Raw genomic sequence first — 14419 nt, 5'->3', positions numbered from 1 at the left:
ACAATTCTGTCTGCTGTTGGGTAGGCTACAATCTCCTGGGAAAATGAAGGCTCAATTTACAACACAAAGGAAGTGCGTCAGCCAATGCACAACCAAAACAGGAAGAGGATAACACGTTTATTTCCCCTAGTAGCTATCAGTAGCTATCCCAAGTTACTAAAGAGTGTCAATGTAAAGCCCAGTGCAGACCAAAGATTTACGATGAGACAAAACCGTTTTAGAACCGCTTATATTATTGTGGCGTATTTATTATGAATACAGTCCATCTGATGCTCGTTTTGTTCATGGTTTTCGCCATGTCATCACTACTGCAAATGCAGCTGTAGCCAGTATCTCACTATCACTATCCTCATTCATATTTTAAGAAGCTACACATAATATTCAGCCACAAAATAAGCCTAAAGAAGTAGTAAATCAGAACGGAAGTACAGAGAGTTGTTGCATAGGGATGATACACCATCTCATCTAGTTGCACTGGTGTGAACCGGCAACTCATCTGAACTGGGCTGAAATTCTCAGTTACTATCTCTAGTAGCGGAAATTGTAGACAGTGGAACAATAGGTTTGTGTGTGTGGATGCTTTTTCCTTCATTTTAATAAGCTTAGCTAACAAGCTGCCGCCCTCAGCTTCATATTGAACAGACAGATATGAGCGTGGAATCAATCTTATCATCTAACTTTTGGCAAGAGAACAAATAAGTGTAATATAAATCTCCAACTATTGCTTTACATTTTGGTGGGAATGATGAACGGATGAACTAGTTAATACATTTTGACACCAATCCAATGTCTCATGAAGATCCTACTTGAAGTTGAAATAATAAGTGAATAAGAATCAAAGCTTGGAGACATAACTTTATCAGCGGTGGATTTCAATATTTTCCACAACAACATATTATTTATTATGTTGTGCAACAAAATAATCAACTATTTGGTCTCCAGACCTGTCCTGTAATGATATGACCAAATCACTTCTGGGTCCACAAGACTAATAGTCATCAAGATACCGAACGCACTATATGTGAATGTCCTTGACGCTTTACTGAAATCTTTACATCCTTTTACTACAATGTGTCAGATCACAATTGAGCGAGTGCATTTCATCATATATATCACATTGTTCATTTCAGTCAGGTGATTTAAACTGTTAAATACTGAAGTCTTTGACAGAAAGTTGAGCACAAAAGTCTCAACAGCCAAGAGGGCTACAGTGTTCCAACAACAGTCAAAGCTCCTCAGCTCCTGCATTTCAATTTGGTGCGGCACCTGGGCGGTGCGCTGTCAGCAGGATCTGTGTTCCAGTTGGGTGACTGAGCCTTCCTGGTATCGAAACATGATGACAGTGAAGGCAAGTCTCACACCAGCCAATGGAGTCATCAATAATAAGACAAGGTGAGCAGGAAGGGAGGCGGGGGTGGGGGGGGTTATCTGGGTACAGCACATGCACTCCCCGGTGGGCCGCAGGGGCAGACAGGGCCGCAGAGAGGCAAGATATGGCGTGACGCTCCTGGAATCTGTGATTTGACATCTGCACCGTGTGAGAGTCTGTCAGAGGGCAGGAGAAGGTTTTTGAGGGCACCGCCGCTTCCTCTTTAGTCCGAGTCTCTGGGTTTTATCAAAGAGATCTGACTTGTGGGGCAAAGAGAGTGGCTGAGCAGCATGGTGCTCGCTGGAGGTGGTCGGCTTTGAATGGACGCTGCTAAGACGTTAGTCCTCCCGCAAAGTCAGTCCTCCTCTTCTACATAGGTGGAGGGGAACCAGCCCATCTGAGAAGCAAGAAAGCAGGATAAAATTCAGGCAGCAGCACATGTATTTGACAGGATATGTTTTATGCATCAGTATCTTAAATAAACCCTCAAAAAGACTTCTTAATTTTTTTTACTCCCTTAAAGCTCTGAGTGGGCAGAACGGACATCAGAACATTATGCCACAATACCATATTCAAGACAGAACCACCCAGTCAGTCAGATAGTGTACAGTGTATTAATACTGTAGGGATATGTAAGACAGATGTATAAAGACATTGTACATTAGCTACCACTGTATATGATAAGAGCACAGATGGCACAAAAGCACCTACCCTGCCGTCAACCTCTCCCCTCCACCATCCATTGGACATCTTGGTATAGATCTTGATAATGTCTCCCTGCAGCAGGGAGAGCTCCCGTGTGTCTCTCGAGCAGAAGTCATAGCGTGCCACTGCAATACCCACCACCCTGGGAGAAAACACTGAGACAGAGAGATCTTGCCTTAGTATTGAGAGAAATCTCGTATTTAAGTTCTTAGAGCAGCTATTGGACCACAAATGGACAAGAGCTATATTATGTCTGACGCCGCTCTCTCCCCTCTTTGGTCCACCAATAACAAACACACTCACTAAATCAGAGAGTCACGCTCCATACAACAATTTAATCAGAATCCAATCTAAAAGTATGGCTTCTAGATGCTCCTCTGGGTAGTTCAACCTAACTATATTTTTTTTAAACTTTAATTCTCCCTTACTTTGAAGTGCACATTCTTATCTGTAGCACACTGCCATTCAGTGTTTGGAGAACTTCTCACCTGTGTCAGGCTCTTGAAGCTACTTTCTCCAATCCATTCTGAAATCCTAGGCTTTTGAAAAGGTGCTCTCTTAACCTTTACTCTTGTAACCTTGGAAGAATTCTAATAGCCAGGATGCTTGGTGACTAACTTTTATACCTCAAACTGATCTTATTGTTAAATCCTCATAAAACTTTGATGAGAAAATGTTAAATCAAATAACTACTTTCACTGCAAGGACAATCACAGCTCAGCTCAACAAATTCAGTCTTTACCTTTAGTAATAGTGGTATGTTGTGATTATATTCCATTTACAATGGTATGAAACAGATTTTCTGACAGGTATTATCCACAGTGAAATTACTATGACTGTCTTGCCATGATGATAAGGCAGCAAAGAGCCCTCATTCTTGTGCCTGAGTCATACTAAATGTCACAGCACCACAGAGTCACAGATGAGGGAGTAAACCATGCTTGCTGGTGAGCAAGGGGAAATACATAGCGCTGCCCAGCTCTGCGGTGCCGAACGCACAGTAGAGATGACAGGTCATGGGTTATCATGGTCATGTGTTGATCTCATTAAAAGTTAATGTTCAACGTGGAAACTTATCAGGTTATACAAGGTTATTCCTACGTATGCAGCTGCCTGGGTTTGTTTACCTTATCTGTGGAAATACAGGTGACACACATACAGGTGAGAGATGAAAGGAATACATCTATTCCTTCAGGCACACATGAGAACATCATGCCAACACAGAAGCCAGAAGCCCAAGCCCACACCTACATGCATGCATGCATGTAGCATATATAAGCAGCGTATACCATAATGCATGTAGCATATATATGCTTATGTACAAAAAAGACAGACACAAATAAAGAAATCTTAATAGACTATTATGCTGTATATATTAATGCCGTGATGGCAGGAGGGGAAAAAATTGAAATACATCCTGCTATTCTGACTTGGGAGCATTTACTCATTATTCCATGATGGTTACCACAAGTAGTCACACCTAAAAATGAATATTACGTGAATTACCTTATTTTATTGTGTTTCATATTTGTTGCAGCTCATTAACAAGTGAAAATATACAGACAAAAGTGTATTTTATTGTCGTCTGTTTATTCATTTGAAATTACTGTCTACCAAAAATCTATATTACCTATACTTTTTTATTTCATATATATGTCTGTTAAATTCTATCCCTATATTTTAACTTGCACTTACAGGTTACCTATCTTAAGTCTTATCTTCTCATTTTGCCTTTATTTGTGTGATTTCATTTTTATTAGGGCTGTCGAAATAACGCATTAATTTCGATTAATTAATCAAAGAATAAATAATGCATTAAAAAAAATTATGTTGATTAATCACATTAATTGGTGCCCTTAGACACGGTGGGTCATCACATGGTGGAGGCAGACGAAATGACATTGTTTGGCCCCAAAAATGGAGCATTTACATTTAAGAAACACCCAGATGGAACTGCTGATAGGAGCACCATCCTCTGCAGCTTCTGCAGTAAGGAATCTTCGTACCATTGGAGTACTAAAGGCCTGAAATATCACCTCAACGCAAAGCATTAAGCAGCGAACCCAGAGGTCTGAGCTACCACAGCCTCTGATGCTAGCGCTAGTAGTTAGACTCATCAAGTCACACTCAACCAGGCGTTCAGATGCAAACTGAGTAAGTCTACATGTGACTGACAAACTCCCCTGCAAAATGGATTGCAATACACTGCAGACCAGTTTCCGTGGGAGAGGACAGGGGGACAATTGTGTCCAAAATCCAGCAGCTTTACTACACACACACATCTGCCAAAATTCAATTGAACTGGATTTTTTAAAAAACTTTCACAGCAAAAGTTGATGAATGTGATTAATTAAGATTAATTAATCACAGAGTATGTCATTAATTCAATTTTTTTTAATCACTTGACAGCCCTATTGTTTATACATGTTTAATTAGTGAAGAGCCTCAGACCAAAGATTGTCAATGCTAACAACTGCGCTTGTAATTGTTGTGCATTAGATAAATAAATACCTTGAGCTTGAACTTGTATGTCTCCTTTTAATTAGCTGAACTGATAATGTTAGTAAAATGTAAATGCCAGAAATGATGGCTTTGCAGCTCTTTGTCACTGGTTTGTTGACAATTCTGCAGTTATTTTCACCTAGTGGGAGATATCAGAGCTGTCAGAAATGGAATTACAGGAGACTGACGTGAATGTTTTTTCCCCACATGACAACTCGGTGCGATCTGTGCAATATGACGTAAAAGCGGCATCATTAGACTACATTATTTAACAGAGACAGGGAAAACAAGACAGTTTTGTCTTTGGAAACCTGGAAATGTGGGCATACAGCAAGGGAGAGACAAAGAGAGTAAAAAAGCTGTACCTGTACCTGACCAGAAAGGCGAGGATGAGGGAGGAACAAAGCTGCAGCCGCCAAGAGGAACTACAGAGAAACGGAGCGAGTGATGGGAAGGGGGGGTTCAGGCCGTAGAGGGAGCAAAGACAGAAGATAAGCAAAGTAAACACAAGTTTGACAGAAAGAGAGTATGAGAGAGGGTAAAGGAGAGAGAGAGAGTGAGGGAAAAGTTGGCAAAGTCACAGAACAAGCAGAGAAGAGTGAGAGGAGGGCAAAAACAGTGAAAGCATCAGAAAATCTGTCATTTCACCTGGCACATGATTTTTGTATAATACTGACCAATAGAAAGTGGGTATTGAGTTTTTAACATATTAACTTACTTATGAATGTGTCCAAAAGTATATGGACATGCCCACTTTGGTAAGGTGAGTCTTAATGCTACATCATGCAATGATATCTCGGACAACAGTGCTTCCAACTTTCTGGTAACAGTTTACAGTTTTCCCAAGTTCAGGTGTGGAAAAACTTACTGCACAGAGCCCTGACCTCAGGCCAATCCAACACCTTTTAGATGATTTGAAACACAGTGACGTATATACTCCCAACCTTGCATTCAAGAAAACACAGCCTGCTGATTCCTTTAAATGAGGCCAGTCCAGCAGTGGGGTTACAAACGCAGAGTGCTTTGGTAAAAAAAAGACAGGGTCCGCCAACAGAAAAAAGCTTAACTAGGCTCAACTTTTGTCACAGTGAAACAGGATGATACCCGGCAAGGCTCTGTGGTGGCCAATCAAATGTGAATAGTGTATTTCTGCTGTTTGCCTCGCCATTATTGCCACCGTGATAACTTCTCAGAGTTGTAAAATCCTGTCCCATAAACCATAAACGTCTGTGCAGTGTTACGGCTTCTGATGAGCCTTCAAACTCATCAGTCTTTTACGATCTGTTACTGTCCTGGATCGTATTCTTTGAAATCATCCCACTGGTACCAGAGGCAACATGCCCCAACCAAGGCAGCCTCTTTGTGTTAATTGACACATGGCTGTTTTTTGGTCTTAACACCCACTTATCGCCTGACAGCAGCAGCTGACCTCACTGATGCTTTTGTGGCTGAATGGTAGAAAATCCCTGCAGCCAGGTTTCAAAATCTTGTGCAGAGCCTTCCTGGAAGAGTTGAGGATGTTGTAGCAGCGTAAAGACGCCTGTGGTTTTTGAAGATCAGTTGTTCAGCTCTCTACATACCTTTGGCTATGTAGTGTAGCATCTATAATCTTCCCCAGGTCATACTGCATAACACAGCAATAACAACCTTTTGAGTTTCAGACCGGGCACGCCGAAGCAGCAGTATGGGGGTAGGTATACGTCTGGGCACAGCACGGCGCCCTGACAAGGCGATCCATGCCGCAGAGCCGACAACTTCTGCTCCGGTATGAAATCCCATCTGAGCCAGCAGACCCTCACACTGAGAAAACCACCTGCTGTCGTCACAACAATATGGTTCCATGCCTTCTTCCGCTTCCCCACAAGGATAAGTAAATGCAGGGCCAATATGTGTCAACTGTTTGTCTGACCAGAGTGCACACAACCCACACTACCACACGACTATGCACAGACCTGCAGGAAATATATACAGTATAAACAAACACAGGCTGTATGTGTAGATACAGAAATAAACTTGTACTGCACATACAGCCATAAACAGCACGAGCATTTTATACTTGAAGCTGTTTCATTTTAGTATGATCAAACTAAATATCCTGTAATATTTTCACTATTTCTCTTAGAAATTCTTATTTCATTTTGAGATTATGCAAATTATTCACTCAGGTGCAATCCCTTGCCCCTTTACTTAGCCTTAACCCTTCATTTTGCATGTTCATGTCTAGAGGTAGGGTGTCCCAATTCTTGTTGGGATAGAGGGGTAGGGCAAAGTGTAAGGACTACATGGCCCTCAAAATGAATGTTTTTCAGAGGCACCTCCACCTGGAAATCATCGATCATGGCTGCACAAGCAACAAAAGAAACCCACAAATGCATTTAATTTGTTAATAAAGATTTAAAAATTACGATAACCATCGTATTATCTGTGTTGTTTCAGTTGATTATGGTCATTTTCTTTATAGTATGCTGTTGTCTCAGGAGCTAACTAGCAAGCTAACTAAAATTACATTGTTATTACTGATTTGTGCATAACAGTTGCACATTTTGACATATTTCCATGTCACCCCCCCCCCCCCCCCTTTGATTGCATTTGACGCATTAAATTTAACTTAAGTTCAGCAGCAAAGTTGCTGCACTTGTTAAGGCTCCTCTAATATCATTGCAGACCATAGACCATGTAAACAATGGAGGTAGCTACCGTGACATCACCCACTGGTTTATGGACTGCCATTTTGAAGCCTTGAGTTCAGCAACGCATTGCTGTTCAAGCTTTGGATGAGCAAGGGGGTCTGACTCATAGATTGTGGTGACACCTCATGGACAGCCTGTCAGTCAAGCCAACACATTCTTACTCAGACCTTGTCACATATCAACACTTGGTCATGGACTTTCCACGTCCACATATGACATACAAGGTACCCTAGGTGGGTTGGTTGTCAAAATACTCTTTTGTTTTTCACATGTCATTTACATACATTTAAAAACAAAAGTCAATTTGCAGTGTTGTACCAAAGCACTATGTTGGTACAACACCGCAAATTGACTTTTGTTTTTCCTTCAACAACACATGCATGTAGTTGGCTTTAGGCAACAAAAGCACGTGGTTAGGTTTAGGAAAAAAAGAACAGGGTTTGGCTTTATAATCTTACGGGACGCAAACACCGCTATCCTGGGTGAAAGTCAATGTTTCTTGGACCCATCCAACACTCCTCCTGCCCACCCTACTTGGAGTTTCGTCACCTTAACTTTTGCTCTTGTCCTGCCGCGTTTCCTGCTGACACCGCCGTGCGACTGGCTGAGTATCATGCCGATGTCACTACCCAAGTGTTGCATTTCGACGGCTTTGGAGTGAGACCGAGTTGGTCAAGCACTTTAACTTTAAGCCTTAATGAAATGTAAACAGGTGAGTTATGAAAAAAATTTGCCCCTTATACAGTTGTCATGAATGTTGAAATTAGCTAAAGAGACCAAAACTGCTCGTTACCAAACTGTAAACGTGTTTGTTTCTGCTGTAAAGTTGGACATTTTAACGTGGGCCTCTATGGGGACTGACTTGTTTTGGAGTCAGCCTCAAGTGGCCATTAGAGGAACTGCAGTTTGTGGCACTTCTGCGTTGACTTCCTTTTTAAACTCTGGAGGTTGCAGCTTGGTACAGACTGGCAGGGTATGTGGGAGCACAGATTGCTAACGCCTACAGAGCACTGTCTGTGCTTTTCTATTTCCATCAGCTAAATAGCAAGTGTTGTTGTGATGTTGTCATTATTGCCATAGTCTTGTCTGTTAACGTAAACGCCATTGATGACTACTGATGACCTTTCAGGGTCTTGAAGAGTTGTTCCATTTCACAGGGGAAGATTTCAACCACTGTCCCTTGTAACTCTGTTCCGAGGGGCAAAGTGGCACTCAAACACGGGTTATGAGTAAAAATGAGAAATGGGATTGGGCCTTATCATCATTAATTTAAGATATCAGAACTGCATATCCTGATAACACTGGTAGTTAACTAAGAAAATGATTTTAAATTATTTCCCATCCTTAACATTCATGCACATACACAGACAAAAAGCACACAGTCAGACTTAATTAAAGATGCTGGCTGGGGTTTCTCCAAACAAATTACTCCAGAGTTTTGATGGTTTTTCAATAGTTGTGCATCTTGTGATTGTTTGCTCAGTCTTGCATTCTGTTTTCTTTGCTATGAGGTGTCTGTTTTGAGATTCAAACCATTTTGTGTGAGTGTGTGTGTGTTTTTTGTTTTGGCATGACATCTGTCTTTCCATGGAGGCTGTTTACCAGACAGAGAACGCGGTGCCCACACTAAGTCTGTCTATGGGGGTGGACGACTTAAGGCAATAATAATCTATCCCAGAATGCACTGAGGCAACGGCGGGTCTGTCAAGGCTTCCTCACAGAAGGAAGAGCGGTGAATGGCAGCGATGCACAAACACACCTCTTGCAGAGCTGCTTTGAAGCGTGATGCGCTGGGAGACCGACGCTGCCAAAGGAGGCAGAGGGACAAGGATGTAGCAGAATTTTACATCCGAACAGACACAAAGGGCTAACTTTGACTTTGTTCCAGCGTTCGTTTTTCCTTGCCTCTGCTGCTGCTGTTGCGGCAGCTGTGGTTGTTTACACGTACACCTCTCTTTAAGTTGAGACAGTTTACCTCCAGCTGCTTTCTGCTCTTTTACATCTGATCATATTTGCAAACTTTTCCCAGTTTTGTGGAAACAGGCGCAGTCCCTCAGTTGGACCAGGGGTATCCCCCAGGTGTGTGTCAGCAGGCGGCTGTCACACAGTTTTCTCTGCTGCCAGCCCAAGTGAAATGTCATGTCCTGTCAGGAAAATTGTGAAGCCATCTCAGAGCTGAGCAGCGTGCGGAGTGTGACGTTTGAGGTAGCAGGCTCCTGGTGCTTGCCTGGGGCATTAGGCCCTAACTGGGACCTCTCCGCCGAGCCTGGTGAGCTGCCGAGGCTCCTTTCTATTTCTTTCACTCACTGTCTCTCTCACTACTTCCTTTGTCTTTTGCTCTTCCTCTATCTCTCCCACCCCACGCCTTCCCTTTGTACTCTGTGTCTCCTTTTTACCCCATTCACACTCACTATAAGGATATCTTATCTGGGTTAGAAACAATAATAATTCTAGGCACATATGCATGTGGAATACATTGCAATCTGAATAGGATTGCATCAGCTGGTGGTCTGGCTTGAACTGAATTTCTCTGAATGTAATGTTTACAATTTGATCACATTTTCAAAGGAATGGCTCAACATTTTAAGAAAAATTCTGATTTGCTTTCTTGCCAAGACTGATTGATACCACTCTCATGTCTGTATGCTTAGTCTAAAGCTAGAGCCAGGACGTGCTGAAGGATGAAAGACATGGGTTAGACACACGCAGGACCATTTTTCTGGCCAGGAGTGGAAATCCCCTGAAGTCTCTAGACCTGGCCAAATTATTCAGAACACAACAGCACTTTAAACCACACATTGACCCTTTGGTTTTGGATTAAATAAATGAGATGTAACATGTTAATTAGTGAGCTCTGGAGGTGCAGAACCAGGCTGGCTATATCCATATTGTTTAGTCTTTTCACTGAGCTGAGATAGCATAATTAGCTCGATATTTACTGCACAGACAGAGAGTGGTATCAAATTTCACATCTAACTCTTGTTTAGTTGAAAGATTTAACTCCACTCCAAAGAGCTACAGATTCCTCTTTCCTATATAGGCTCTGTGTCCTTTCATTTTACCTCACTTTACTTTCCTTCTCTGTACTCTCTCCCAGCCTCCTATTTATCTCATTGTTTCCCTTTCTTACATCAATGTCTGTCTCACCGTCCCATTTTTCTCCCTCCCTCTCGCCTGCCTTCTCTTCCGACACCCTTTTTGCCATTTCCACCTCTTCCTGCTCTCCCTACTCTCCATCTTTCGCTCTCTTCCTCTCTTCCCCATCTCCTGTCCATTTCATTCTATCCACAACATGCTTCGCCTCTCCCACTCGCACTCTCCATTCCTGACCTGTCTCTTTCTCAATTCTCCTTCTTCCTCAAGACCTTTCTCCTCCACATGCCTCCTCAGAGTGAATGAGGATCTAATTCTGTCACCAAGGGCCAGTAATGACGCAGTGGCTGGACTTGTTGAACTTAAGCACAAGATTGCGTTTACCCATGCCTCTTAATGCTGACTGCTTGAAATCAAAGATGCTTCCATATTTCTTATAGCCAAGATTTACCACACAGTTATGGTATATTAGTAATACGACACTGAGCGCATGTTTCATTGTGACCATAAGAAAGCTTCTCTTACTTGAGTCAAACAGTATTTCTATACAATGTTAGTTTGACCCAGATGCACAAGGTCTACCACATAACATGCACAACATCTGTTAGATAACCTAAAATAATTTCCTGTTTTATTAAGTGACTTTTGTGGGGGGAAAAAATTAGTTTTCATGTTCTGTTCAATTGCATATTCAGCAAAAATCCATCTCTACTGAATCAACACCATTCCTGTTTCCACATCTATTTATATGATAATTTATTTCATTATTTTCATTTTACTTACTCATTTAAGAAAAAAAAAGATTTAAAGATGAAAATTGAAACCGTAACATTTAAATTCATGACAACTGGGCAAAAGGCTGACTCTACATTAACAGTAACGCATCGTTTAATGGTTCAACATCTTTAATTTATCATATTATTTAGCATGAATAAATAGAAGCATGATAGCTTACAATCAGTGACTATGTTAACATGCACAATTATTCCGGGTTGTGCCAAACCTAATTCCAAAAAAGACAATTCCCTACTAGGTTGTTCGCGTAGCTAATGAACACAGATATTCCACTAATATTCCTGTTAACATACAGCCGTGCATGTGTTGATTCACGTGCCCAAAACATGAATTTTTTTTTTTAAAGCTTTAAAGTGGTGGCGATCTTGTTCGACCATGTGAACACAGCCATCCTCTTCCATTCCTTCAGCATTCTTCTTGAAAAGGTCAGCTAGCGATATTTGCACAACAAAATACAAACAAAAAAACTGTTGATATCAAAGTCTCTTATAATTAAAATTAGTTTAAAAGTAGGTGTGTTTGGCAATCTGACCGGTAATGTGGGCTTTTCCTTGGGGCATGCATCTCTACCCCAGCCTTGCAAACTATTGGCAAGTTGGTTTGTATACACTGTGATAAAAACTGTGATAAAAAAACAACAACTGAGATGCACATTCCAAAAGCACGGTATATATACAGGTCCAAAAAATGTTCCTAATACACAAATAATACCAGCATATCCCACATGTCTTAATCAGAAAAAGCTCCATTTGGATATAAGACCTAATTCAGAGTATCCAGATTGAATATGCTGTTTACATGATTCAAGTCAGAATATTATCACATTTGAAATAATAGTTTGGTACCTGGGAAAAAAATTAAAACTGGATAATAGGATGTTAAATTTTTATGTTATAATGTGACATCACTTAACTAAATTACATGAAGCACAACCTGCTGGTTAGAGACAAAAATAGGAAACATTTCATATCCACACCCCATCTGACTAAGCTCTAGATCCCATGTCATAAAGAGATAAGGTCGTGTGTATGTGGTCAAATCTAAATGATGTAATACATGTGTTAAAATGTTGTGTTGTGACTTCATTGTGATGATGCAGAAGAAGATCAACCAGGCACACCTCCCAAGGAACACAGCTGCTGTCTCTCACCCAACACTTTTCCGCAGGGAATTTTGTTAGCTCATTATGCTGTGCTAAATATTTCTAGCATGTCTTGCACGTCAAAGATAGTACTGCCTCTGGTATTAGGACACACTTTTAACTTGAGTGTCGAATAGCCAAGCAAATGCTCTGTCACCATGACTTTGTAATGTAAGGTGGGATGTTTTTGTACAGCTCTTTGAGGTGAGAACATACAGTACATTAGCTGGTCTGTAGTAACAAAATCTATCAGGTGAGAGACCGAATTCAGCAAACTGTTCTGACCCTCAGTTCTGTTGTTTGTATTTGAGACACGGGAAATATGAGCTTTCATTGACTATTGTGGACATACATAGAGCCTTTACAAGCAGGTAGACTTCCCAGGGAAACACAACACACCTTACTTTATCTGAACTGAACTATTGTAAGAAAACGTACCCCTCCGGTACTCCAACAGGTCAAAACAAATGCTAAGAATTACTTTCAACTGTAACCAGATCAAGATCTGATCTGAACTGGTAGCATTTCCCTCTGTCAGACAGTCTCAGGGAGGGAGAGTGGGTGTTTTTGAGGCAGACTCACCACTGCCAGCCTTGGTAATGGCCTTGGGCATGTTTCCATTGGACAGTTCCCTATAGGGAAACTGCAGAGTGGTGTCAAGACTGCTGAAACCCTCCTTCAGAGAATGCTGCTTGTAGTACTCAACCAAGTCCTGTGTAAAACAAGCACAATAAAACAAAACACAGCCTTAACAACGATTATCCAGGGTGAATCTAGCTGGTATTTTGTACAAACGTATAGAAATGAAAGAAAAAACATGTGAGGATGTTGGTTGGGGGGAAGCTGCTTGTTTGATCTTGATAAGACAACAGCAGCCAGTACTGAGGAGGTGTTCTGAGCAGGGCAGCTAACCGCAATATATCTTTCCATCTCCCCATTTCAAGCACAGAACTGGAAACATGCTAATATTAGCGACTGAGATACAATACCACAGGCAGTTGCTTACAACATGCTCTTGTAGCTTTGTGGGTGCATACACAAACGTAGAAATAAACCACTAGTCGACATATTTTATCACTGTACAACAACAGTAAACCTCTCAATTGCATGCTGGGGTTTATCTCTAGGGAGTGCTGCAAAAGCAGTGTAATGTCAAAATGATTATACTCATTGATGCTACAGTATTTTATAGAGCACAAAAATCTTTAAAAATAAAAATATAAAATACAAAAATCCATCCTTTACCAGCACAGTCTTGAACAGCCGGCTCTCAGCGATGTAAAAGCAGCCATTCTTGGTCAGAATCTTAATGTGCTTGACTTTATCGTTGAACCTGTGGAGGATGAATAAGACATGGGCTGCTAATCAACTATACATGCTTCCACATCACTCCAGTCTCTATGGTGAACCATCACGAAGGTCCGTCTATGCTGACTGTCGGTTACCACACTGAGCTGAGCCAAGCAACTTTGTCTGACAAGAACACCTCTGGTTTTCCCTGCAGTGGAAATCAGGTTCAATTCACTCACATCAGTTAATAATAGAAGCATCACAGGATTACACAGTCTTACTCTGTAGGATGAATTCATACTGTGTATACCAGTGTCTGCTAAGGACCCTTCATCACAGGAAGAGTAATACCTGAAGTTTTGAAGCAGTTATACCAAACAGTGGTTTTTCCTTTTTCAGTTGTTTCATATGGAATATTTTAGCAGCATTAAGAGCAAAAAGGATCAAGTAATTAACAACACAAATACAAGTGAAAAGTAGTTCTTATTTGTTTATGCCTGTTATACTGTCTGGACCAAGACAACCTTTGTAGAATCTGCATGGATAATATATTATTTTGTGTGGTAACAACCTATTCAGCTTTGGAATAAAGCACCTTAAAGCAAAACTATCAAACTATTTAAAAAAGAGTCTCCAACAAAAGAAAAGTAGTCCCAAAAATTAAGTTTAAATAGTTTAAATAAAATAACTCAATTTATGAGTTAAATCAGAGTTTTGTGGTTTTATTCCGAACATTTGAGCAGTGTGGACAAACAGTAGTGATAGGCTGATGTACAATAGGTGTGGCTGAGTACTTACCACAGCACTGTTAGACAAACCCACTTTTATACACCA

At 41.0% G+C, this 14419-nt stretch overlaps 1 protein-coding gene across 2 annotated transcripts in view; it reads right to left on the bottom strand.

Annotated features, from left to right (window-relative positions):
• Positions 1-855: 855 nt before the first annotated feature.
• The window catches only part of LOC117271586 (guanine nucleotide exchange factor VAV3-like), a 68638-nt gene continuing 55074 nt past the window's right edge, over positions 856-14419 (bottom strand). For both annotated transcript variants that reach the window (XM_078173087.1, XM_033649867.2), the window contains exons 24-27: positions 13541-13628; positions 12878-13007; positions 2081-2229; positions 856-1766 (exon numbers count right to left, since the gene is read on the bottom strand). In XM_078173087.1, coding sequence (XP_078029213.1) covers positions 1725-1766; positions 2081-2229; positions 12878-13007; positions 13541-13628 — 409 coding nt within the window. In that variant the 3' untranslated portion in view covers positions 856-1724. The remainder of the gene's footprint in view (positions 1767-2080; positions 2230-12877; positions 13008-13540; positions 13629-14419) is intronic.

Source organism: Epinephelus lanceolatus, chromosome 12, assembly GCF_041903045.1.
Source record: "Epinephelus lanceolatus isolate andai-2023 chromosome 12, ASM4190304v1, whole genome shotgun sequence".
Taxonomy (NCBI): Eukaryota; Metazoa; Chordata; class Actinopteri; order Perciformes; family Serranidae; genus Epinephelus; species Epinephelus lanceolatus.
The sequence above is the reverse complement of the archived record's forward strand: the minus strand, read 5'-3'. Positions and strand labels throughout refer to the sequence as shown.